General features: G+C 48.1%; 2 protein-coding genes across 4 annotated transcripts in view; both read right to left on the bottom strand.

Moving 5' to 3' along the window:
* The window catches only part of HNF4A (hepatocyte nuclear factor 4 alpha), a 79,463-nt gene extending 75,113 nt beyond the window's left edge, over positions 1 to 4,350 (bottom strand). For all 3 annotated transcript variants that reach the window (XM_054255390.2, XM_054255391.2, XM_054255392.2), the window contains exon 1: positions 4,196 to 4,350. In XM_054255390.2, the coding sequence (XP_054111365.1) occupies positions 4,196 to 4,244 (49 nt within the window). In that variant the 5' untranslated portion in view covers positions 4,245 to 4,350. The remainder of the gene's footprint in view (positions 1 to 4,195) is intronic.
* Positions 4,351 to 4,486: 136 nt separating this feature from the next.
* Positions 4,487 to 26,981, bottom strand: R3HDML (R3H domain containing like). The gene is given in 9 exon segments (XM_078375397.1): positions 4,487 to 9,450; positions 10,094 to 10,209; positions 12,134 to 12,171; positions 12,174 to 12,265; positions 15,064 to 15,182; positions 23,532 to 23,582; positions 25,233 to 25,286; positions 26,515 to 26,774; positions 26,819 to 26,981. Coding segments are annotated over 9 exon segments (1,065 nt in total). The 3' UTR covers positions 4,487 to 9,278.
* Positions 26,982 to 27,291: the final 310 nt, after the last annotated feature.

Below are 27,291 nucleotides of genomic sequence, written 5' to 3'. Positions count from 1 at the left end.
CTTTTCTTCAAGGAGATTCAAGGTACTTACAGAAATGAGAAACTACCAAAGAAGAAAATAAATAACCATGGGAAACTTGTTGAAAGGAAAATAAGGGTAGAAAAGAAATAAGGCCAGGAGTCAGGTTAGCACATAGATATGCACGCTTAGCATCTCGTCCTCACAGTTGCTCAGGGTAGTCCCAAACTGGTACTGAGCAAGATCCTGGCACTCAAGGCAGAACAACACAAGAGCTGCAGTCCACTTCACTGTGGTAGACACTCCCCAGAATACCCTGTTCTCCTATAACACGCTGGGGTTATATGTGCCCCAGGGGACATTTGGCTTTCTGGAGACATTTTTGCTTTGCACAGCTGATGGGGAGAGATGTTACTGGCATCTGGGGAGTAGCAGAGGCCAAGGATGCTGTTTAAGATCCTATGATCCACAGGACATCCCCCCCCACCCCCCGCCACAGATACTCTTCCAGGCCAAAATGTCAGTAGTGCTGAGGTTGAGAAACTCCCTTATATCAGAACCTCAGTTCTCTTTGGAGCAGTAGTGTGCCACACCCCAAGAGAAGAATCACTAGTCCAAGCCCATCTTGGCTTTCCTAGCTCTTTCCACTACATACTGACTTCCCAACTTTCCTTGAGCTAGGGGAGTGTGCCAGGAAGTTTCTGGGGAAGTTTTGCTTTTGGATAAAAGAAACCAGGGCATTGAGAAAAACCCCTTCAACTCCTGCCTCCAGCTTCAGACACAAAAGTGCAGACACCACACCTCATGCTGGAACAGCCAGTTGGGGTTGTGATGCGGCAAATACAAGGACCAAAGCCAACACAGTGAGGAGGGCAGAGAGGAAGGAAGGGAAGGTCAGGGATCCGGCTACACTGATGATCATCGTTGTAGCGCTGTTTCTCACGCCTGTCAATTCAACTCGTCAACAAATGCTTGTCGAGCATTTCTGCTGTGCCAGTCACCGTGTGAGACATTGTGAGACAAACAAGGCTGAACGAACAACCAGGTCCCAGAGCTCACGAAGTTTACAGTCTGGTGGGGGAGCCAGACACCACAATTCACACCAACAACCATCTGATCAGAGTGATGACAAGAACTGCAAAGCCAAATCCAGTACGCCGAGGAAGCACCGGAAGTCCAGGAGGGTCAAATTCACCCAGCATCACCACACCAAAGGGCAGCTCGTTAGAGTCCTGCGGAAGCTCAAAAACATGAAACCACAACTAGATTTCTCGCCTGCTGACTCTGGGCCCTGCACTCTTCTAAGCACTCATGGATTCCTCTATCTGATCCTCACAGCAGCCATGTCTTCCTCTGCCTCTAACAGGCTCCTCTATGTGCCATGTCCCTGACCCACCAATGTACCTCTGCTATGGTCATCATAGGAGATGATTAATGTTATCCCCATTAGAGGACCTCAGAAGAGGTTTTTTTTTTTTTTTTTGAGATAGAGTCTTGCTGTGTTTCCCAAGCTGGAGTGGCAGTGAAGTGATCTCGGCTCACTGCAACCTCCACCTCCCAGGTTCAAGCCACTCTCATGCCTCAGCCTCCCAAGTAGCTGGAATTACAGATGCATGCCACCACACCTAGCTAACTTTTGTATTTTTAGTAGAGATGAGGTTTTGCCATGTTGGCCAGGCTGGTCTCCAACTCCTGACCTCAAGTTATCTGCCTGCCTCAGCCTCCCAAAGTGCTGGGATTACAGGTGTGAATCACCGTGTCCAGCCTAGGAGAGGGCTTTTGTTTCCTCAGAGCACTTGTTTCTTTTCTCAGAAAGCGATTTTTTTTTTTCTGGCGCCTCTCCCAGCAGACTTCACTAGCTCATTTTATAGATAAAATAGGTGAGGCTCAGAGAGGGATAACGATTTGACTCCTAAGACCATCACACAGCTTTTTTTTTTTTTTTTTTTTTTAAGACAGATCTAGGATGCTAACCCAGATGTATTTTATCGAAAAAAATCAAATCAGGCTCTTTTAGCCACTCTCACACACATTCGCACAGGCACACATGTACTGCAGCGAATGTTCCACTGTCCCGGGACACAAGTGCTCATTGTTTGTGGATGCCCTGCAAGGCCACTAGGGTTCTCTTTTCTCTGCCCAGACAGATCTGTGGCCTAGAGCAGAAGGCGGGCAATGGCTGGATTGTGTCAGGTCTGGAGTCAGATGATTTTTTTTTTTAATCTTGAACCTTAGTTTTCTCTTCTTTCCTTGGAGATACAATGTTATTTAACTTAGACAGCTGTTGGGAAAGTGAAAGAGCTGTCTGAGAGATAACAGTAGAACATCCAATCACCCATTCATTCATCCATTCACCCACCTACCCATCCATCTATCCATCCACGCAACCATGCGAATAACTGCTGAATTCTTTTATTTATATGTTGTACTCATATGATGAGTATGACAATGGGGCAGAGAAAAAGAGACATGAGGACGTCCTACAAGGTGCAGAGACTTGGGAGACAGTGGGGTCTGTCAGGTTATATTATTATCATCTTTAAGAGACACAACGGGACCTTCGATTCACCCCTTGCTTGGCCTTATGACCTGGACTATCCTTCCCCAGAAGCTGTCTGGCCCCTTTGAGAGACAGTGTCTTCCTCTGGCCACAGGTCCATCAGGTCATCCGTTGGCATCTTTAAACCAGGCCTTAAAATTGTGGATTAAGGGTAGCCTCATCCTTTAGCTGTGCTATCTCCTTTAATCCCCTGCCCTTGGGGAGAATAGGTCCTGTTAATTGTCTTCATTTTACAGATGAGGAAATAGGTTCAGAGAGGGTAAGTGTCTTGCTCAAGGTCACCGAGCGGGTGTGTGGGATGGGTTCCCAGGCTGTTTGTTCCTTCAGCCTCTGCCATATTCCTGTTTGAGGGGGGTCAAAGCAAAGAAGATTCTCCCTGACGAGACTCAGGAGATCAGGTCCTAATTCTGTCATTCACTGGCTCCCTGTCCGCAGCAACTGATGACATAAATATTCACTGCATCTTTGCAATGCACGTGGTATCAAGCGCTTTACACCCCTGCTCCCTACGGCATTCACCGTGATCCTAAGACACAACCTCGTCCTGTCTCCACTTCAGAAAGAAAGCAAGAGGTGCATGAATGTTGAGTCGTGTGACAGTCACAACTAGACCCAGGTTTTCTGGATTCCAGGGGCCAAGTTCTGTGCAGGTGTGTGATTTGAACAGGTTTACAAAATGCACCCGACTTTTAAAAAAATCCAAAATGTGTCCCCAAAAGGTAAAACAAACATACTCTTGAATCTCCCTCCTCAGAAACAAACCTGTCACCGATTTCTTCATGTCATTCCATGAATTTTCTATACGTGGAATGTACATATATACATGTGTATACATAATACATCTATAATGTGTGTGTACATATATACATCTAAATCCGTTTCGCTATCAGAAACTATACAGTTCTTCGGCATACTGTTTTAACTTAATGTAACTGAGAGATTCTTCCCTGTCACACACTCAGATAAGTGTTTTTTCCTGAACAATGGAACAGCATTCCATTGTAGAGACACATCACGCCTTATTTACCCATCTTCCCTCTGCTGAGGGACCTTGGGTTACTTCCAATGTGGGGGTCACCCCAAGCAGGGAGCCTGAGCCTTTCACCATCAGTAACACTCTCTTTGTAGCTCTGCATCTAAGTTTCACAGATCCGCACTAGATATTCTCATTTTCCAATGCTCTGCGCTATGCAGAGCTTTCTATCTCTTCCCCATTATCCAGAGCCCACGGAGGCACAGAGGGACCCAGCCGCCTGGGTCCCATGCCCAGCTTGACAATGCTCTAGCGACCTGACCTCGGCCCAGCAAGGCTTTCTCTGCAGACCTCAATTTTCCCACAGTGAAGCAGGATGGTGCTTCCAAACCCCACCCTCTGTGGAATTTTGGAAAGCCCCCCCTGTGGTGGGTTCCCAGGAAGGCCTCTGGACAGGCAAAATGAGCCAAGCCCCTGCCTCAGGGCTCCTATGACCCCTCCCAGCACTTCTTGCACCAGACAGGCCATGCCCAAGCTTGAGAGCTTAGGGAAGCAAGTCACATGCCTCCGTGGGGCTTCCTGCCCTTCTAGGGGAGCTCTAGGAGGGGCTTTGGGCCCATCAGAAACACACGGGGAGCTGTCCCATGGCCTCCCAAACCTGACCGCAGCCCCGCCCTGTCCATTCTCCCCCCAGCCCTACTTACCATAAGGACTCTCCACCGGAACCCCAAGGGGCACGTTCACACTGACCATGGCCAAATCCACCCAGCCGGAGACCCCGGGGCATGGAGGAGCAGGGGCCGGCACACAGCAGCAGCAGAGCCACCAGGAGCCAGTCCACCAGGAAGGCGGTGAGTGTGGCCAGCTGCCACCGCCCGGTTATCTTATTGATTCTTCTAATCACCCAAGGTGGGTGGATATGTTAAAGAGTAACCAGTCACTTAGGGAACCTGTGGCTGGGGACTGCTGCTGTCTCCATGGCAATGGCGACCTGGCCAGACCTGAGGTCCATTCGGGCCCCAGTTCTGCACTGTGGGGTTAGGGGAACTGAGAGCCAGATGTACAGGGACATCAGCCCCCCAATTTGAGGACACGGCCCGAGCAGAAGGAACTAGAGAGGTGAGAGTCCAACCTGGGTTGGGTTTTATGGCTCCAAACTATGGGTGTGTCACCATGCAGGAAGTAGTGGGAAAGCTGAGGGAGGGGCAGAAGAGAAAAGGAGGGTGGAGAACTGCGTTTATTGAGTGCCTACTGGATGCTGGGAGTTGCATATGGGCCGGCGTTATCACATTTAAGTGAAACCTTGAGATGAAGAGACTGAAGCACAGAGAGAAATTGCAGGAGTCTCACCGCTAGTCCATAGAGGTGTTATCTTCCTTTCATCTAACATATTTATTGAGCACCTACTATGTGCCAGGCCTTGTGCTAGACTCTGGTGATATGGAAATAAGCAAGGTAGAGATGTACCCCCAAAACTTGTGGACGAATGGAGGAGATGAACCTTAATCACATCGTCATTCAAAGATAGTGTTACAAACTGGTGGTTGATTTGAGGGGTTGGGAAACACCGGTCTGCCTCCAGGCCAGTGGGCCAGAGTCATCCTGTCCCTCCCCTCCTCTGGTCTCCTTTCAACCTGCTGCTGAAACCTGCATGCCCTGTATGCTCCCCAGTATGTCAGACACCTGCCACCTGGCTTTTTTTTTGAACAGCCCCATTTCTTTTGTCTCAATTTTGGATCTCACCACCTGCTTGAGGATTCTGAAATTGAGGTCATTTATCCTGTTAGAGAGCTCAAATGAGAAGCAGTGAAACAAACTCTGGCCTCGGAACAATCAGTAACTCCAGCTCCACTATTTTCTTGCCGTATGTTTTTTGGTTAATTTTTTTATCTCATTATAGTGATACCTAGCTCATAGTTTGCCCCGCCTCTAAAATAGCTAATGATATATTCCTCCTGTCTCCCCATAATCTCTTTTTTTCAGCTTGATCAACCACCACAGAGGGATCTTCAGCCCCTATTGATGGACAGGGATTGTATTAAATCCTTTCTTTTGTAAAACAACAGTGATAATAAATGTTAGGTTTTTAAAATTTAAAGTATCAATATTCTTGGTCGGGTGCAGTGGCTCATGCCTGTAATCTCAGCACTTTGGGAGGCAGAGGAGGGTGGATCACTTGAGGTCAGCAGTTCAAGACCAGCCTGGTCAACATGGTGAAACCCCATCTCTACTAAAAATACGGAAATTAGTTGGGCTTGGTGGCGAGCATGTAACCCTAGCTACTCAGGAGACTGAAGCAGAAGAATTGCTTAAACCTGGGAGGCAGAGGTTGAAGTGAGCCAAGATTGCACCATTGCACTCTGGCCTGGGTGACAGAGCCAGACTGGGTCTCAAAAAAAAAAAAAAAAAAAAAAGTATTAATATTTTTATATGGGGTGGGGGAGGTTTGCTAACCCTATGCCAATTTCCCAAAATGTTCTGGAAGTTTAAGTGGCATGTGACCCCCTGCATGAAGTGGCATCGTGAGGTCACATAACTAGGAAGGAGCTGACACAGAATTGGAATTCAACATCATTTGACCCCAAAGCCTGTGCTATTTCAATGGGTCCCACATTGCCTTCCTGATCACCAGGATAATGAGAATGACAACCACTGGCATTTATGAACTGTTCAGTTTGTCAGCATTCTAAACTCTTAATGTCATTGAATTGTCACAGTCAGTATTCCCATTTTACGGATGTAAAAACTGAGGCTCCGCCGGGCATGGTGGCTCACGCCTGTAATCCAAGCACTTTGGAGGCCAAGGCGGGTGGATCACCTGAGGTCGGGAGTTCAAGACCAGCCTGACCAACATGGTGAAACCCCATCTTTTTAAAAAAAAAAAAAACAAAAAAACCTGAGGCTCAAGAAGCTTCATTTGAATATCTTTTTTTTTTTTTTTTGAGACAGTTTCACTCCTGTTGCCCAGGCTGGAGTGCAATGGGGCAATCTCAGCTCACTTCAACCTCTGCCTCCTGGGTTCAAGCAATTCTCCTGCCTCAGCCTCCTGAGTAGCTGGAATTACAGGCTTGCACCACCATGCCCGGCTAATTTAGGATTTTTAGTAGTGATGGAATTTCACCATGTTGGTCAGGATGGTCTGGAACTCCTGGCCTCATGTGATCCACCTGCCTCAGCCTCCCGAAGTGCTGGGATTACAGGCCTGAGCCACCGCACTAGGCTGAATCTGTTCTATATAACATCAAAGCTCAATGTCTTAACCCCTTCACTCCTGCCTCTCAGCTCAGAAGGGGGAAGAAACTCCGGAGATGCACGAAGGAAGAGACAATTAAGCAAAAATTGCCACTGTAAGATGGGAATTCCAGGTGATCTCTTGGGTTTTCCATTTCTGATATAGTCTTCAAGAAAAGCCCATTCCAAAAAATAAAGTAGGAAAGATATAGCCTAAGAAGATATGAACTCAGTCTCTCTTTTTTTTGTTTTGAGACACAGACTTGCTTTGTAACCCAGGCTGGAGTACAATGGCATGGTCTTGGTTCACTGCAACCTCCACCTCCAGGGTTCAAGCAATTCTGATGTCTCAGCCTCCCGGGTAGCTGGATTGCAGGCATGCACCACCATGCTTGGCTAATTTTTATAATTTTAGTAGAGAAGGGGTTTCACTGTGTTGCCCAGACTGGTCTCGAACTCCTAGCCTCAAGTAATCTGCCTGCCTTGGCCTCCCAAAATGCTGGGATTACAGGCGTGAGCCACTGCGCCCAGCCTCTTAGTTCTCTTATTTCACTTATTTCCAGCATTTAGAAATTGGTCCTCACCCCACACCTCATTTATCTCATCTGTAAAATGGAGCAATGGTATATGCACATGCACTTTTGCATTGATCTACCCTTCCACAGAGTAGGGCCCAAAGCTCTGTTAGTTCCTTCCCCTGGTCTTCCAGTTGAGCTGGTTTTCACTTCACCCATCTTCCCTCAGCCAGTTCCCCTTCTTTGTCTTTTGACTCTCTTGGGAGCAGAGAGAGGCAGGAACCAGAAAGAGCCACTGCACTGGATCTCAAAGGACTTTACTGGGGGTGGGATGGGAGGGTGCGACACACCCAGGTTAAGAAAACTCATGCCATCCAGGACAATGTAGGGAATCCAAGAGAAAGGGCCCGTTTTCCAGTTTTCCATCCCGGGTCTTCAAAGGAGGCACTCTCCAGCCAAGCAGGGAGTGGGCCCCAGGGCAAGGTCTGAGGGAGGAGATTTTACTATCTCTGGAGACAAAAGGACTTTTGTGTGCTATGATCACTGGGTGGGATGGGGTGGGGAGAGGGGAAGTGGCTTATTGGAATGAGAGTAAGATTGTCTGGGAGAAAAAGAATGAGACACAGAGAGTGAAACAGAAAACCAGGCAGAGATAGAACAGGCTGTAGATGAAAGAGAGAGACCGAGAGTCCCCTCAGGCCAACACTGGCTTTCACTTCCCAGTTCTGAGAGGCTAGGAAGCAGGAAGGGGCTGTCAAAGACTCTGCTCTAACCTTGGCCATCAAAGACAAGCTGTGCGGCTCTGGGTAAGTTACACCCTGCTCTGAGCCTCAGTGGACCCATCTGTAAAAAGGGGGCCTGGACTCCGTGGTGGCTCCAAGACCATGCAGTGGGAGTCGGGTGGGATGTCTCCAAGCCAATTTCATTGTTTTTTAAAATCATGGGTCTGAGGTGTGCCCAATTCAGGGAGGGAATCACAAGTCTTCAAAGGCTGCCCAGAAACTGGTTGGCTGTTATTGGATGAATTACGGCAGATTTTCTTTCTTTTCTTTCTTTCTTTCTTTCTTTCTTTCTTTCTTTCTTTCTTTCTTTCTTTCTTTCTTTCTTTCTTTCTTTCTTTCTTCTTTCTTTCTTTCCTTCCTTCTCTCTCTCTCTCTTTCTTTCTCTTTCTTTCCTTCCTTCCTTCTCTCTCTCTCTCTCTCTCTCTCTCTCTCTCTCTCTTTCTTTCTTTCTTTCTTTCTTTCTTTCTTTCTTTCTTTCTTTCTTTCTTTCTTCTTTCTTCTTTCTTGACAGAGTCTGTCTCTGTGCCTAGGCTGGAGTGCAGTGGCTCCATCTCTGCTCACCATAACCTCTGGCCCCCAGGTTCAAGCGATTCTCCTGCCTCAGCCTCCCAAGTAGCTGGGACTACAAGAGCGAGCCATCACACTCCCGGCTAATTTTTGCATTTTTAGTAGAGACGGGGTTTCACCATGTTGGCCAGGCTGGTCTCAAACTATTGACCTCATTTGATCCACCTGCCTCAGCCTCCCAAAGTGTTGGGTTTACAGGTGTGAGCTGCCACACTTGGCAGAATACCTTTCATTGGATGGACAAAGTCATTTGGGTTTGACAAAGCCTGAGAGTCACAAAACCAAGGTGTCAGGATTTCTGTTTGTTTGTTTGTTTTTAAATAAAGTTGGGGTATTGCCATGTTTTTCTAGGCTGTTCTCCAACTCCAGGACTCAAGTGATTCTCCCAACATGCTGGGATTATAGGTGTGAGCCATCATCCCCAGTCCTAAAACACCAGTTCTATGCCTTCCAGCCTTGGTTCTCTGAAAATTGGATTAATGAAACACGCAGGGCTCTTTTCTGGAGGCCCAAGAAAACAAAGATGCAAGTAGAAAAAAAGGCAGGCAAGGAGGTCATTTTCTTCTGACACATGTTGGACAGTTAAGAAAGGGAATCTAGGAGGGAAAGTTCAATAGGGATGATTCTAACTCATATCCTTTAAAGAAAAAATTATTCTTCTACCCAGTTTTTTGAAGGCAGGACGTGGAGGGTCAGCTCCACCTGGAGACGCACCAAAGCCCAGAAAAAATTCGAAAGCTCAGGAGCTTATTGGATTTCAGCCCAGAGACGCACATGTTGCTATTGCAGCTGCCTTGGTAACTGGGAGGACAGGTGGAGCACGGTTTTCCCATTTTGTTCGGGGCCTCGCCAATCCAGTTGCCCCTGGAAGAGGAAAGGTCCCAGGGAGACAGAGAAGGTTAGGTGAGCAGCCTTCACACAGATGTCCAGATCTCAGCGCTGACATTTGCCAGCACTGGGACCTGGGCCAAGTCACATCTGCAAGCCTTGGTTTCTCTTTTTTTCCTTTCCTTCTTTGTTTTTATTTATTTATTTATTTATTTTTTGAGACAGGGTTTTGCTTTTACCCACAGTTTACTGCAGCCTTGACATCCTGGGCTCAAGCAATCCTCCCAACTCAGCCTTCTGAATAGCTAAAACTACAAGCACATGCCACCGTGCCTGGCTAAGTTTTTAATTGTGTTCAGAGATGGGGGTCTCCCTATACTGCTCAGGCTGGTCTCGAACTTCTGGACTCAAGCAGTCCTCCCACTTCAGCCTCCCAAAGTGCTGAGATTAGAAGCATGAGCCACTGTGCCCAACCTGTAAGCCTCGGTTTCTCCTGTAAAACCAAGAGACCTCCTCTCTCTCTAAGGGATTCAGCAAAGATCACATGCCATATCCAAATTGTACGGTATTGAGGGCATTTAGAATGAAGAAGGGATATGGAATCTATCTTTCTTTCTCTGATTTTTCAGAACCCACCCTCCTGCCCCAGGGCTCCCTTTGCCTTGGTGCAGGCACTTACTTAATGGCGTAGTTGTAGACTAGGTATGCCGCCTGATGCCAGGTGCTGCCCCAGACACTCATGCTATTACAGGTGTGGATGGCGCAGCCCAGCCGATTGGAGGATGCCCACACCATCTGATGAAGGACAGAGACAGAGGAGGCTATGAGAAGGACTCAGTGGAACCCAGGCTCCCTGGGGTTGTATAGTTACATTAGGTGAGGTCTTCCTGGGAGCAGCTGGGGAAGGAAACGGAGACATTTATATTGTAACATGATGTTTCTCAATCTTCTTTTTTTACTACAACCAAGAGTAAGGAATAATTTATATATTGTTACAGGTGTATAAACACACACACAATTTGAACAAAAATTTCATGAATCACTAGCCTTATCATGTTATCATGTGTGACACTTTTTCTTTCATCTTTAGTCAAGTGCAGTAGTGAGAAGGGAGTTGGATCCGTAACTGACTGTAAACAGTCGAGACAACTCACTACCTTCAGACTAGCCAATATACTTTTTTTTTTTGACAGTCACTAATGTTTGTATTAATTAATTAATTTATTATTTATTTATTTTTGGAGACAGAGTCTCACTGTCGCCCAGGCTGGAGTGCAGTGACGATATCCCAGCTCACTGCAACCTCCACCTCCCAGATTCAAGTGATTCTCCTACCTCACTGCAACCTCTGCTTCCTAGGATCAAGTGATTCTTCTGCCTCAGCCTCCCAAGTAGCTAGGACTACAGGCATGCATCACCACACCGGGCTAATTTTTTGTATTTTTAGTAGAGACAGGGTTTCACTGAATTGCCCAGGCTGATCTCAAACTCCTGAGCTCAGGCAATCCATATGCCTTGGCCTCCCAACGTGCAGGGATTACAGGTGTGGACCACCCTGTGACTTCACATGGATTCAGAAGTCCCTGTGACTTTCACACAACCTGTGTGACTTTGACTCAACCTCTCTGTGCCTCAGTTTCTTCACTAGTGAAATGGAAGGTAATATTGGATCATGGGAACTCAAGAAGGACACTTGGTTTAGGTGTCACATTTCCTAGAAGGGCTCACATTTAGGCTTTTGACTTTATTTTCAAGTGAGTCACAGAGCAACAGGGCTGAAAGAAGACATTCGTCATAAAATTGGAAGTTTCTGTCTGAGTACTTGCGACAGTATGTTGCACTGTATTTTTATATACGATAACTTAATGCATTCGATATTGGCACTCAATATACTACAGCTTTTTTTTTTTTTTTTTTTTTAAGACAATGTCTCACTCTGTTGCCTAGGCTGGAGTGCAGTGGTCCAGTCAAGGCTCACTGCAGCCTTGACCTCCCAGGCTCAAGTGATCCTCCTGCCTCAGCCTCCTGAGTAGCTGGGACTACAGATAGGCACCACCCACCACTACACCTGGCTTTTTTTTTTTTTTTTTTTGAGTCTCACTAAGTTGCCCAGGCTAGTCTTCAACTCCTGGCCTCCAGCAATCCTCCCATCTAAGCCTCCCAAAGTGCCGGGGTTACAGGCATGAGCCACTAGAGAGGGAGCCTGAGAAAACAGAAAATACCTAAGATACTCGAAACAAAACAACATTCATAGCAGGGTGTGGTGGCTCACCCTTGTTATTCTAGCACTTTGGGAGGCTGAGGTGGCTGGATCACTTGAGGTCTGGAGTTCAAGACCAGCCTGGCCAATATGGCGAAACCCTGTCTCTACCAAAAATGCAAAAATTAGCCAGGCGTGATGGCATGCACCTGTAATTCCAGATACTTGGGAGGCTGAGACAGGAGAATTGCTTGAACCTGGGAGGTGGAGGTTGCAGTAAGTCGAGATCTCACCACTACACTCCAGCCTGGGCAACAGAGCAAGACTCTGTTTCAAAACACAAATGAATAAGATTCACCACCATTCAGTGTGCACACAACTTTCCAGGAATATGCTTCTTTAGTTAAAAGAAGCCCATAACGGTCCCTGTTCGCATTCTCATTTTTGCTCCACCCATTCCTTTCCTCTAAGGCACTAGCATGTGTACTGCAGGGGCCCTCAGCCCTGACGGAGGAGTACCTGGGTATAGTGGGAGTAGGTGGGGCCATTGCAGTGCCGGGGCAGTGTGGGTTACAGTCCCTCAGGGCTGGAAACAAGTAATGCTGCTTCTCCTCGGACCAGGACTTCACGAGATCCACCACAGAATGGTACCTGGGGAGGCAGGGACACAGACAAAGTGGGGTGAGAGGATGGAAAAGTGGCTTGGCCACCAACTTCCTGGTAACCTTGGGTGAGTCACTTTGCTTCCCTTCCCTCATCTCAGTTTCCTATCTGTGAGCAGAAGGACGCTGGCCCCTGCCTCACAGGGATGTTCTGAACCCAGGTGAGGTGCCTCCCTGTACTTGGCATATGGTAAGTCACAGAAAGCATATGTGTTACTTTCATGCAGAGGGCCGGGCAGGAGGTGGGCATCTCAGACAGGTGCGTTTGCATTTTTAGGGAAGGAAAGGCTCCTCGGGCTGTCTGAGATGTGAGAAGGCAGATACTGGTGTGTCAACCTTAGACACCCTCTGCAGTCTGAAAAGCCATCTGGGGGGACCTGAGGGTTTTTTCTCTTTCTTACTTTCTTTTTTTGAGACGAGGTCTCACTCTGTCGCCCAGGCTGGAGTGCAGTGGTGGGATCTCAGCTCACTAAAACCTCTGCCTTCTGGGTTAAAGCAATTCTTGTGCCTCAAACTTCCAAGTAGCTGGGACTACAGGTGTGCACCACCATGCCTGGCTAGTTTTTTTAGTACAGATGAGGTTTTACAATGTTGGCCAGGCTGGTCTCGAGCTCCTGACCTCAGATGATCCGCTCGCCTTGATCTCCCAAAGTGCTGGGATTACAGGTGTGAACCATCGTGCCCTGCCTTTGAGAGCTTTTCAATCACACATATTTGACAGAGGCACAAATATACAAAAATATACACAAAAGGGCCAATCAGGGAGAAAATCTGGAAAAATGCATATTCATAATTTACAGCAGCATAGCTTTGTCTCTAACACTGCTTTCTTAATTTTTTTTTTTTTTTTGAGACGGAGTCATGCTCTATCACCAGGCTGGAGTGCAGTGGCGCAATCTGGGATCACTGCAACCTCCACCTCCCAGGTTCAAGCAATTCTCCTGCCTCAGCCTCCTGAGTAGCTGCGACTACAGATGCATGCCACCACGCCCAGCTAATTTTGTGTATTTTTAGTAGAAATGGGGTTTTACCATGTTGTCCAGGATGGCCTCAATCTCTTGACCTCCTGATATGCCTGCCTTGGCCTCCCAAAGTGCTGGGATTACAGGCGTGAGCCACAGTGCCCAGCCTCTAACACCAATTTCTTTCTCTCTGTGAGCCCCTTGAGTGATGGCCATGGGTAGGGGTGGAGTCTGGCAGGAAGAGTTCAGTGGCAGGGGAGAGGGGATGTGCAATGGAGGCAGGACTGAGTCACTCGATATCTGCTCTGTAGGGCTCTGAGGGACCATTCATGGCTCTCAGAGGCTGGTGCTGGTCGTGACCAGTTAAAGACATGAAAAAACGCAGACAGGGCCCTGACTTTCCACTGAGCTCGCTTGAAAGGAACGGCCTTAATTCTTTCCCACTCTCCCTAGGGTGATGGCAGAATGGCGAGGCTGCAAAGGTAGTTGTTTTTCTAATATCCTTATTTGGCAAAATAAAAATCTGACAATCACGTGGCAGTCTCACAGATGTCTTTTTGCAATTTTATAGGATTTATTTAAGAAATCTACAAGTCTGAAAAGAACTGAGCTAGGCTAACACTTTGTTTTACAAACAGGGACACCAAGGTTTAGAAAGTTTAGAAAGTGGAAATACGCAGACAGGGCCCTTGACTGGTCATTCTCACACTTTGGTCGGGCACCCTTGGCTTGATGCCCCACTTCTACACCTCCACCGCTATGCTATAGCCCAGATTGCGGCACTGCACTCCAGCCTGGTGATATAGAACGAGACTCCGTCTCAAAAAAAAAAAAAAAAATTAAGTCCTATGCCCCATGCTGCTCATCTCCTTATCTTTTTTCTTCTTTTTTTAAAATTTTTTTTTAGAGACAGGGGCTCGCTATGTTGCCCAAGCTGGAGTACAGTGGCTATTCACAGGCACGATCCCACTACTGATCAGCACAGGAGTTTTGACCTACTCCGTTTCTGACCTGGGCCAGTTCACCCCTACTTAGGCAACCTGGTGGTCCCCCGCCCCCAGGAGGTCACCATATTGATGCCGAACTTAGTGCAGACACCTGATCGGTATAGCGCACTATAGCCCAGAACTTCCGGACTCAAGTGATCCTCCTGCCTCAGCCTCCCGAGTAGCTGGGACTACAGGCGCACACCACCGCACCTGGCCCCCTTATCTTTATTTTATTTTGTTGATTTGTTGTTATTATTATTATTATATTTTGTCTCAAAATTAATAATTTAAGCCTGGAGTACAATGGTACAATCTCTGCTCACTGCAACCTCCACTTCCCAAGTTCAAGTGATTCTCCTGCTTCAGCCTCCTGAGTAGCTGGGACTACAGGCATGCACTACCACTCTGGGCTAATTTTTGTATTTTTAGTAGAGATGGGGTTTCGCCATGTTGGCCAAACTGGTCTTGAACTACTGATCTCAAGTGATCCATCCACCTAGGCCTCCCAAAGTGCTGGGATTACAGGCGTGAGCCACCGTGCCAGGCCCCCTTATCCTACATTATGAGCCTCCCAGTCCCTCCTCACTCTCCTTGACAATCTGTGCACTTACTTGTCCTGAAAACAAAACAAGACTTGCCTCAATTCAATGTGCACACAACTTTGTTAGGCTTTTGCCTGCCCCTCCTAACTAGAATGCAGGCTCCCTGCAGGTAGAGAGCTTGTCTGCCTTGTTCACCATGGTATCCCACTGTTAAGTGCAGCACCTGGCACAGAGTAAGTGTTCAATGCATGTTTGTTGAATGACTGAGTGAAGGAAGGGCAGAGGGTCAATCACCAGCCAGAATGGATGGAGACGTTCTGGCCCATGTATGTCATCAGCTGTGAAGGCCCGTGTGCCCAGATGCACTGGGCGGCCCAGGCCTCAGTAGCCCTGGCCAACTGCTCATTCCAGACCTGGGGAAAGAATGGCAGTGAAATTCCCCGGGGAAAGAGCCACCATCATCACAACCGTGTCCGTGGTGAGACGTCTAGCACCCTCTGTTCCATGCCTCCTGCAATCATTAAACACCTGTTGGGGCAGGTGCCACACATACACAACTGGTGCTCAATAAATGTGCCATTTGTTTGAAAAATGGAGGGCGTTTTAGGTGCTAAGGAATGAATGAACAAGTCACTGACTCCCCTGTGCTCTAGCTGCCTGCCACCCTGGCTCCCATTCCCTCCCCTCTCAACATCTTATTGCCTCCTGACATTATCGTGTATATTAAGAACTTGCTGATGTTTGTTTTCTCTTATTCCCACTAAACTGTCAGCTCCGTGAAGGAAGGAGCATTGTCCATTCTGTTCCCAGCAGTATCCACAAGGTTTTGCCATGTTGCCCAGGCTGTTCTCGAACTCCTGGACTCAAGCAATCTGCCTGCCTTGGCCTCTCAAAGTGCTGGATTACAGGCCTGAGCCACTTTGCTCTGTTGTCTAGGCTACAGTGCAGTAGCATGATAATGGCTCACTGCAGCCTCAAGCTCTGGGGCTCAAGCAAGCCTCCTTCCTTAGCCTCCCAAGTAGCTGGGATTATAGGAATACACCACCATGCCCAGATTTTTATTTTATTTTTGAGACACTCTCACTCTGTCACCTAGGCTGGAATGCAGTGGCATGATCTCGGCTTACTGCAACCTCTGCCTCCAAGGTTCAAGCAATTCTTGTGCCTCATCCTCCTCAGTAGCTGGGATTACAGGCTCATGCCACCACGCCTGGTCAATTTTTATATGTTTAGCAGAGACCGGGTTTTGTTATGTTGGTCAGGCTGGTCTCAAACTCCTGACTTCAAGACATCCGCCTGCCTTGGTGTCCCAAAGTATTAGGATTACAGGTGTGAGCCACTGTGCCCGGCTGCCCAGCTAATTAAAAAAAACTTTTTAAATAGAGATAGGGTCTCTGCTGCCCAGACTGGTCTGGATCTCCCGGGCTCAAGTGATCCTCCCACCTCAGCCTCCCAAAGTGCTGGGTTACAAGCATAAGCCACCTCACCTGACCCACCATTGGTCTTTCAGGTAACAAAAGCTTCCTCTCCTCCCAGGCCATGACCTGCCAGAGATAGGAAGTACTGGAGTCTGCAGGAGACAGTGATCAGAGGGAGCAGGAGGGTCTTTAGGCTGCCAGGGATGTGTATGGTCCCAGGAACTCCCCTGCCACTCACCCTGCAGCTGAGTAAAGCCGCCAGCCCTGCTGAGCCTGTGCCCCTGATGGGCCCAGATGATGGGTAGCCTGGGCTTGTGTGTGTTTCAGGGAACAGCCAGTGGAGACAAGCCCCTCCCAGTGGGGCAGTCAGGCAGCCTGGCCTCTGGCAGACACTAGCTTTGCTCAGCTGCCTCACCCCAGGGAGTGGCTAGTCCTCCCTTCCAGGAAAAAGGAAAGGTGGCTAGAGATTAACAGAGGGGGAAGCATTGCAGAGGAGAGCTCAGAAGGAAGGAGTTGGTGCTGAAGATGAATCCTCCTGCTCACTGGCAAGTAGCTGTGGACAAAGAGGGCCTCCCACTGGGAGAATTCCTGGGCTGCTGCCCCAGATTCCCAACCCAGAGTGAATTATTTCATGCACACCAGCCAACAAAAGGCACCTGCTGGTTGCTTTTCCTGGAATGACCGCTTCCCACTGTTCCCCTGGCCAGTCCTTCAGATCTCAGCTTAGATAGAAATCATCCCTTCCAAGAACTCTTCCCTGACCCCAGGCACCCTCTACTTAACCCACTGTCATTTTATCACAGCATCTTTCAGACTTGATAGACCAGAAAACCCCCTTCCCAGAGATGTATAATCTTGGGAACACCTTAAGATTGAAACAATTGATAATTTCTTAAAAAAAATTTTTTTTCTTCTTCATAATCATTTATTTTTTTCTTCTTCAATAATTTCTTTTTTTTACATCACCCCAAAATAATAATTTCATAATTTTTATTATTTTCCATTGTTTCTCTTCTGGTTGTAAAGAAGCAATTTAAATTTGAAAATGAGTTCCTTTAGATCACTGTGTTAATAATGATCCTTTAATTTATTCAATGGCAAAATAACATTGTTTGGAGTGCTTAGTGGTTGCCAGACACAGTTCTAGACACTTGGGATGCATCAATGAGCAAAACAGATAAAGTTATCCACCCTCTGCAGCTAACATTCTAGGGGAGACAGAAACGAGACACATGAACAAATACATTATAAAGGATATATATATATATATTTTGAGACGGGGTTTAACCACGTTGACCGTGTTGACCAGGATGGTCTCAATCTCTTGACCTCGTGATCCCCGGCCTCGGCCTCCCAAAGTGCTGGGATTACAGGTGTGAGCCACCACGCCTGGCCTAAAGGATATTTTGAATGGAATCTTTGATGGATACTCCTAACCCATAAAGAAATCCTACATTTTGCCATTTAGCCAAGTGATACAAGCCAGTTTACTTTATTTATTTCTTTGTTTCTTTGTTTGTTTATGTATTTTAGAGACAGGGTCTTGCCCTGTTGCCCAGGCTGGAGTGCATGGTGGAATCATAGCTTCCTGTAATCAATTTATTTTTCATTTCTGATCCAGTGTCTCACTCTGTCACCCAGACTGGAGTGCAGTGGTGCAAGTTCCTTATAACTTGCCCAACATTACAATTAAACCTACAGATGTGGAGATTACCATAACTTCAGAGCTTACCAAGGAGAGAGAATCTTCCCAAGCCCAGCTGGAGGCCCCGACTCAGCCTCTAGAGGAGGTGGAACCTTCTGCAACCCAACAGGAGGCCCCAACATAACCTCCAGGTCCTTCACTCTCACCTGTCTACCTCTGGGCTGGGAATCACTCAGCTATTTGTATTTGGGAAGAGGAGGGATCTTGAATCTCTACAAAATATTAATTACTTCTCAATCAGGCAATTATTAGCTCTATAGCAACCCACAGCAACCTTCCATTCCATTTAGGATCCTCAGGACAGGCTGGGATCTCAGATTCTAGCCCACCTGGGGAGGTGGAGCCCAACTCATTATTCTTAGCCACTGCCCCGCTACATTAGTCAGTCAACAAATATCTCTCTGATAAGGGCCTTGCAGAATGCCAGCCTCTCACATCTGTTCAGAACCTTACAATTGACAAATTGTTTCATTGTCACAACAGCGCTGTGCAGTTACACAATGAGAAGAAACATTTCTTGATGTAGAATAGGATGCTCCTGTTCCGTTCCAGGCAAGGTACCACTTTCTGTGATACTGAGCTAGATAAGGGCCCTGACTTCCTAGAGTTCACAGTCTGGGGCTGAAGTCAGGAAGGGTGTGTTATATAGATACAAACAGTGCTTCCTGGTAGCACAGTTGAATGCCATAATAAAGATGCAGTGTGTCCTAAACTGTTTCCCCAAAAGAATGGGGGTGCTAATGGTTGGGAATGGAGTAGCTGGGAAGGGAAGCAGGTATGAGGATCTGCAATGCATCTCTTAGCAGTTAAGGGCTGCCCTCCTGCCCCAAGAGGGGAATAAGTCCTTCTCTGGGGTCTGTAGTTAGCTTCGCCTTCCCTCCTGCCTCAGCCTCAGAGGTCATAAGGGTGCAGGTGGTATCTCTCCCTCCCCCTAAATCAAGGTTTTCCTGTGGTAGTGTTCAGCCCAGAGCTTTCGGAGTCAAGGCACAGAGAGAAAAAGTGTTGTAAATGCCGAGCAGATATGACTTTGCACTGAGTGATGTTGCACTTCCTATACTGACCGGCAGGGGCCACCAATAGCCAATCCCAGTCCATCTACACCCACCCTCTGGGGTGCTTCCCCTCCACACCTGCAACTTGCCAGAGCCTAGTTCTGGAAACCTTTTTTAGGGACTACTCAGTTTAAACAAACAAACAAACAAACAAAAAAAGGGTGCCATGGCTCACGCCTGTAATCCCAACACTTTGGGAGGCTGAGGCGGGCAGATCACTTGAGGTCAGGAGTTCGAGACCAGCTTGGCCAACATGAAGAAACTCCGTCTCTACTAAAAATACAAAAATTAGCCGGGTGTGGTGGCACATGCCTGTAATCCCAGTTACTCGGGAGGTTGAGGCAGGAGAATCACTTGAACCTGGGAGTCAGAGGTTGCAGTGAGCCGAGATTGGGCCACTTCACTCTAACAGAGTGAGACTCTATCTCAAAAAAAAAAGGAATGTAGAGCCCTCAATGGACTATATAAAATTATATAAACATTTGCCTATAAACTATATTTATGTTATTCAATTTATTAGTATGCATATCAGAAATCACACACACATAGGGATTAATTAATTTATTTATTTATAAATATATTTTGAGACAGGGTCTTACTCTGTTGCCCAGGCTGGAATGCGGTAGCAAAATCATGGCTTACTGCAGCCTGGACCTCCCAGGCTCAAGCGATCCTCCTGCCTCAGCCTCCAGAGTAGCTGGGACCATAGGTGCATGCCACCACACCTGGCTAATTTTTATAAATTTTTTGGCAGAGATAGGGTCTTGCCCTGCTGCCCAAGCTGTTCTTGAACTCTTGGGCTCCAGTGATCCACTTGCCTCGGCCTCCCAAAGTGCTGGGATTACAGGTGTGAGCCATTGCACCAGGCCGGGACTGATTTTTTTTTTTTTTTTTTTAACATGGAGTCTTACTCTGTCACCAGGCTAGAGTGCAGTGGTACGATCTCGGCTCACTGTGACCTCCGCCTCCCCAGTTCAGGCGAGTCTCCTGCCTCAGTCTACCGAGGAGCTGGAACTACAGGCGCATGCTACCATGCCTGACTAATTTTTTTGCATTTTTAGTAGAGGTGGGGTTTCACCATGTTAGCCAGGTCTTGATCTCCGGACTTCATGATCCACCTGCCTCAGCCTCCCAAAGTGCTAGGATTACAGGTGTGAGCCACTGTGCCCGGCCCAGGATTAATTTTTTTTTTCTCAGCACTTATGTACAAGATAATTTTTTAAACTATAAATAGGAATTCCAATTTTGTCTTCCCATACTCAAAAGAACCATCTTGCACACCCCTAGGTGCACTCCCACTTTGGAAACCACTGTTCTAACGGAAAAGCTGGGCCGCCTCCCTAGTCTGCACCTTAAGAGGGCATCCAGACAGGAATGGATCCAGACAGCTTTGCCTTCCCACCAGGACTAAACCAAGGCCTCTGTGCCTCTTGCTTGCCACACAACCTCAAGACAGAGATTGAAGCCCCCTCCACCACTCCCACTACCACCAGCCAGCCACACACCAGCCTGGCCTGTACGCATGTCAGATTGCCTTTCTGGAGGGCAGAGACCCAAAACCTCTCTTGGGAGCACCATCTGTTCCACCACCTGGCCCAACAATTGCACTTTGCCTTGCCTCCTGATTTTACTCTGCCCACCTCCCCATTGGGGTGGGAAATTCTGAGAACCATACAATTTTGTGTTGAAATCCTGGCTCAGCCCCTTCATGTGTATGTCTGAGGCCAGTTAAATAACCTTGCCAAGCCCCAATTGCCTCATCTGTACAACGGGGATAACAACTTTGGGAGAGGATGGAGGTAGAGTGACTGCCACTTGCCAGGCACATAGAAAGTGTTCCATAAAGGCAGTTCCCTTCTGGGAGTAGGTCTAAGCAGGCTCTAGCTAGGTGCCAGCGGCTGTGAGTGGTTAGTGCTTATCTCTGGCTGTCTGATGTGTCCTGGCTGACCTCAGGTTCTCCTGGGGAAGGCAGGCTCCACCCCAGGGCTTCTGGAGCCACAGGTATCTGTTACAGATAGCATGTCCTCTTCTCACTGCCCACACACTCTTTACTGCCACCTTGCCCACATCCGTCTGTGCCACCCACTTATCCTCCTCTGCCTCCACTAAAGTGCCAAGGGCTTTGATATGGGCACCATGTAAGGGGCCAGGAATAGGTGGCCCGTCGCCAAAGTGGGGAAGAGCTTGCAAAAGTCAGTGCGTGGGACTGTGGGGTATGTGCCTGTAGTCCCAGCTACTCAGGAGGCTGAGGCAGGAGGATCCCTTAAGCCCAGGTTCAAGACCAGCCTGGGCAACATAGTGATACTCCAATCTCTCATAACAGTAATAATAATAATGTTTTTTTAAGACAGAGTTTTGCTCTTGTTGCCCAGGCTGGAGTACAATGGCATGATCTTGGCTCACTGCAACCTCCACCTCCTAGTTTCAAGCAATTCTCCTGCCTCAGCCTCCCGAGTAGCTAGAATTACAGGCACATGCCACCATGCCTGGCTAATTTTGTATTTTTAGTGGAGACAGGGTTTCTCCATGTTGGTCAGGCTGGTCTGGAACTCCTGTCCTCAGGTGATTTGCCCGCCTCAGCCTCCCAGTATTGGGATTACAGGCGTGAGCCACTGCACCCGGCCAACAATAATAATTTTTAAAAGTCAGTGCAGAGCCCGGGAGTAGGGGGAGTGCTGCTACCCACCCCTATAACCCAATGTCTATTGCCCCGCAAGCCAACCGCTTGATGGCGGGTAGGTGTGGGAGTACAGGAAGCTTCTGGACAGTAGGAGCAGGGAGGGAACCAAAGCAGAAACCAGACCCAGTTAGATGCCCTGGGGACCACGCGAGGCACTTGAGTTGCTCTTTGAAGACAGAAAGAAAGGTCAGGGGAGTGTCCCCACTTAAACTGGTGACCTGGAGGAGAGCTGCACATACACATACATACACCATGCATGCCTGCACACACTCACATATACAGACACACACACATATACACACTCTCACACTCACATATACACCTACACACTCACATACACACACTTACATATACACACATACACACGTACACCTACACACAGTCACATACACACAGACACAGACACTCAGACACACACTCAAATACACACACATATACTCATATTTACCCACTCATGTACACAAACCCTCAGATACACACTCATACAGATACACATACACACTCACACATGTACACACGCATACATGCATACACTCGCATACACATACACTGACAGACACTCTTGGACACACACATACACAAACATAGACACACTCAAATACATACACGTACACTTGCATACACACTCATACACACACTCATAGACACACTCACAGACAAACATACACACATGTACACACACATCCTATGCTGCTCCCCTCCCTGCTTGTCCTGGGCCAAGGCAGTGCTTACAGAGTAGACTAGGGTCAAGACAGAAGAGAGGGAGCCGGGGCTGTGGAGAACACAAGTGGCCCCAGGCAAGCCTCTTGTCCTGGGCTTTCCCTGCTGTCAAATGGACAGGATCATATCCAGCTCACAGGCTCTGTGACGACTGCATGGCCTGATAGAAATGCGTTGTGAGCCATAATGGGGGAGCCCTGGCACCCAGACCATGCCCTGGCCATACCCCTTCTCGGGAATGCAGGACAGCCCCAGTCCCAGAGCTACTCTCTGCTCTTCCCCTGCCTTGACCACCCAGCAACTCTGCCCCCAGCCCTGCTTGGCACCAACTGCCCAGGTCCAGCCTCCCCATTTCTCACAGGGATCTTCTTGTTGCTCTCCTAATTGGGGTTCAGCCACCCTGGGCTCACTCTGCGCACCTCTCCTCTCTGAGGTGCCTGGGGACAGAGCTGGGGACCTCCTGCCCATTCCTTGCCATCCCACAGGCACCTCCACTTCCAGCTCCCTGCCCTGATGTATGGTTGTGGGGAGATGTGGAACCCTGGGAAGGGGAAAAGCCACCATCCACCCCTCCCCCAAAATTGCCTTTTTCCAGGCCAGGGACATTGGCGGGGGGCTGTCACCAGTCTCACCCACCATCACCCAAGACAGACTGGGAATCTGCAGGTTCTTGGCAGCAGACCTCAGATAAAGAAACAAGCAGAGAGGTCCAGTAATTTGTCCAAAGCCATGACACTGGTCAGTGTAGAGTTGGGGCTTGACCCAGGCGGTCAGATCAGACTCCGTTGCAGATGCTGCACCTCGCTTTGCAGGTACTATCATTACCTTCATTTTATAGATGAAGAAGCTGAAGCTCAGAAGAGTTAAATAACTTGCCCAGGACCACACAGCAAGCGGGTGGTGAGGCCACGCTTAGCGGGTAAGCTTAGTAAAGAGATCGGCTTAGTTTTCCATCAATTATTTTTCAATTTACAAAACTGTGATAACTTACAAAAACAGCTGAACATAAACAACATTTTGACTTAAGACTATACATATAATCATCAGTGTTTGAAGAAATAAATTCCTGGAAACAATTTGTAATCTTTCTTGCCAATCCTTAGCTGTTCATCATGGCCGAATCTAAGCTCGAAGGCAACTAGACTTGATTAAGATACCTTTACTAAGGCACCCTAAACCTTTATTACCTTGACATCAGACACAGGATTTGAGGACAGCTGAGCAGCTCTTGACAGCAGCTGGCAGGAATGCCATAATGTGAGAGCTTTCAGAGACCACTTTCCTCCTCCAGGGCAGAAAACTCAGCTGTTTGGCCTTAGTTTTCACACCTGTGAAATGGGAGGTTGGGGTTAGATTACTGAATTCCCTTCCAAATCTATCAATCTAAAGAGACAACTTCCCACTCTACTCATAAAGGAAATAAAAATCTTCTTTCCAACAGGGATTTCCAAGAATTGGCCTCTCGGTAGACATTTCTTTAAATATTATTCCATTCAATAAATACCTATTCCCACCTGACTGAAGTTCTTTGAAGAGAAAGATTATATCTTAGTGACCACTGTAACTTCAGCACCAAGCACTCTTACAAAGCTGGCCATCAAGTAGGTGCTCAGTATTTTTAAATTAATTAATTTTGAGATGGGGGTCTCAATAGGTTCCCTAGGCTAATCTCGAACTCTTGGGCTCAAGTGATCCCCCCACCTCAGCTTCCTGAGCAGCTGGGACTACAGGTGTACATCACCACACCTGCCTGTAGGTGCTCAGTTAATACAAGGTGGAGCATCTCTGGGGAGGGGGCAGGGCAACACAACAGTGGTTTGTAACATTCCCCAGGCGATTCCCATGTATAGCCAGGCCAAGCCTGCCAGGCAACTACATGCAGAGAGAGGACCCCTGAGGCCTCTTCCTCAGAAGGTAGCTGTGGTCGTGGAGAGCACTAAGGGTGGCAAAGCTCTTGAAAGAGCTGAGAAGGGCTGGGCGCAGTGGCTCACGCCTGTAATCCCAGCACTTTGGGAGGCTGAGGCGGGTGGATCACGAGGTCAAGAGATCGAGACCATCCTGCTCAACATGGTGAAATCCCGTCTCTACTAAAAATACAAAAAATTAGCTCGGCATGGTGATGCGTTCCTGAATCCCAGCTACTCAGGAGGCTGAGGCAGGAGAATTGCCTGAACCCGGGAGGCGGAGGTTGCGGTGAGCCGAGATCGCGCCATTGCACTCCAGCCTGGGTAATAAGAGCGAAACTCCATCTCAAAAAAAAGAAAGAGCTGAGAAAACCCAGAGAAGAGGAAGAGAAGGCGAAGAGGCCGCTGACAAGGAATGGCCCCAATAGGGCTTCCCAGGGTCCACCCTGCAAAAGGGGCTTCTGTTTGATACTAAGGACATAGATAACTGGCCCCTGACCACACCCAGTCAGCAGCTCCAGGATCTCTGGTCCTCACAGTCCCTGGCATTGCATCTGAGAGTAGGGGCAGACCTAATGCTATCAGGAGGAGTCACTCTGTCCCCTAACTTAGGGGAAACTGTCCTGTCCTTACAAAGGAAAGATGTTTCTTTATGCATTTCTGGCTCCACCCAGACTCATGACTCAACGAGTCCTGTGGCCTCCACCCAGAAGTGGACTCAGCACTCAAGGACCATTTTCCATACCCCTATGACTGCATGCTCAACCAATCAGCAGCACCCATCCCCTAGACCCTGCCCACCAAACTATCTTTGAAAAACTCCTAATATTCAAGCTTTGTGGGAGACTGATTTGAGTAATAACTCTGTTTCCTGTGTGGCTGGCCTTGTGTTAATTACTCTTTCTTTACTGCAATGCCATGGCCTCAGTGGATTGGTTTTGTCTGTGCAGCAGACAGGAAGAATCCATCAGGTGAGTACAGTACCAGAACCCCAACCTGCTTTGCGAAGAATCCAGCCAGAAAGCTTGAGGCCTGCAGCTTGGGGGGAGAGTGAGACAAAGGGGGATGGAGGTAGATTGACTTGCTGTGTCCCAGCTCCAGCACAGCCCCTCCAGTCTCCAAAGTGTTTAACACAAATCATTAAAGGATTTCCTTGAGGCAAGAGTTTTGAGTAGCTCTGAGATTCCAAGGATGTGAGGAGAGACCCAGGCTTATCTCTTTTGGGAGGGGGACCCAAGCTTGGGGGAAGGGATATTGGATGCCAGCTGAAACCAAAAACTGAAATTCTAAGCTCTCCCAACCATCTGAATAGAATCTTCCTCTCCTCTCAGCAAAGGGCATTCCAAAGTTAACTAGTTCAGGCCATGATGGGAAGGGGAGCCCAGCCATGTCTCATTATACTCTCCCTCCTTTTGGAATTACTGATAGAACAGACTTTTTAAGTCTGATAAGAAATATTTACAATCTATTCTCTCTGAAGCCTGCCACCTGGAGGCTTCACTTGCATGATAAAATCTTGGTGGTGGCTCGCAGCTGTAATCCCAGCACTTTGGGAGGCCAAGGCAGGCAGATCACCTGAGGTTGGGAGTTCGAGACCAGCCTGACCAACATGGAGAAACCCGTCTCTCCTAAAAATACAAAATTAGCCGGGCATGGTGGCTCATGCCTGTAATCCCAGGTACTCCGGAGGGTGAGGCAGGAGAATCGCTTGAGCCCGGGAGCCGAGATCATGCCATTGCACTCCAGCCTGGGCAACAAGAGCAAAACTCCGGCTTGAAAAAAAAAAAAAACAAAACTTTTGGTCCCCACAATTCCTTATCTTAACTCAAACATTCCTTTCTGTTGATTTTGCCTTTAGACAATAACTTAACTTTTTCCACCTATTGCCAATCAGAAAATCTTTGAATCTACTTATGACCTGGAAGTCCCTGCTTCCTCAGCCCAACTCCAGTTGTCCAGCCCTTCCAGACCAAACCACTATACATCTCGCATATATTAACTGATGTCTTATGTCTCCCTGAAATGCATAAAATTAAATTGTGGCCTGACCACTTTGGGCACATGTTCTCAGGCTCTCCTGAAGGCTATCATGGGCCATTGGTCACACATATTTGGCTTAAAATAAATCCCTTTAACATTTTACAGAGTTTGACTCTGTGTGTGCGTGTGTGTGTGTGTGTGTGTCAGGAGTGGGAGTGTGCGGCCCGTGGGGAGACTCCCAGGACTACGGGTTACTGCAGGGCCTCGGCCAAGGGGCCCGCCTCACCCTCGTGGCTGGCTGTCTAGAAGCCTGCTGCACACCCATCATGTCCTGCTCACTCTTGCCCATTTCACTGATGAAGGTGGTGTAGGCATCATTCTCAGCCTTGAGCACCCTGACCTTGGGTATCCAGCTCTTGCCCACGATGCGGCGGGCATTGGTGCACATGTCGGCCGCTATGGCATTCATCTCACTCTTCTTGAAGTCGGGGGTGAAGCTCTGGCAGTAGTGCTTGACGGAGGCCTGCAGGATGCGCTGTCGCGGGACTTCCGGCGGAAATCGTTGGGAGAAGAGCCGTTGCTGGTGCCACAGCCCTTGGCCCTCGCGCTCGGGTCGAAGAAGGAAGCCAAGCGGCGCTGCAGCAGGACGTTGTGCGGCGTGCCCACGCTGACGTGGCAGATCATCAGCTGCGCCCTTGTGATGTACACGTTGGTAATTGTCACCAATATCTGGAGTCTTGAAAATAATTCCATGCAGGTAGGACTTTCAGAAGCTCTCCATGTCTGTCCAGAAGGACCCCACAATATAGCTGGGGGGGGAACTTTGTATGTGGTTCAGCATGGAGCACGGGCAGGATGTTCGGTCCCACTCACCCCGTTGGCTAAGCGCCCTCGTGCAGCGAACAAACCGCACAAACCATGCTTGGTAGAAGCATTTTACATCAGTCCCCTTCAGACTTAGTCTCATAGGCATCATTTGATGGGGGTGGGGGGATAAAGTGGTTCTTTTTTTTTCTAGATGCTTTATTCTGTAAGTTGAATCACTTCAAGCAAATGCCTGAGT

The sequence above is a fragment of the Callithrix jacchus genome, chromosome 5 (assembly GCF_049354715.1).
Source record: "Callithrix jacchus isolate 240 chromosome 5, calJac240_pri, whole genome shotgun sequence".
Taxonomy (NCBI): domain Eukaryota; kingdom Metazoa; phylum Chordata; class Mammalia; order Primates; family Cebidae; genus Callithrix; species Callithrix jacchus.
The sequence above is the reverse complement of the archived record's forward strand: the minus strand, read 5'-3'. Positions and strand labels throughout refer to the sequence as shown.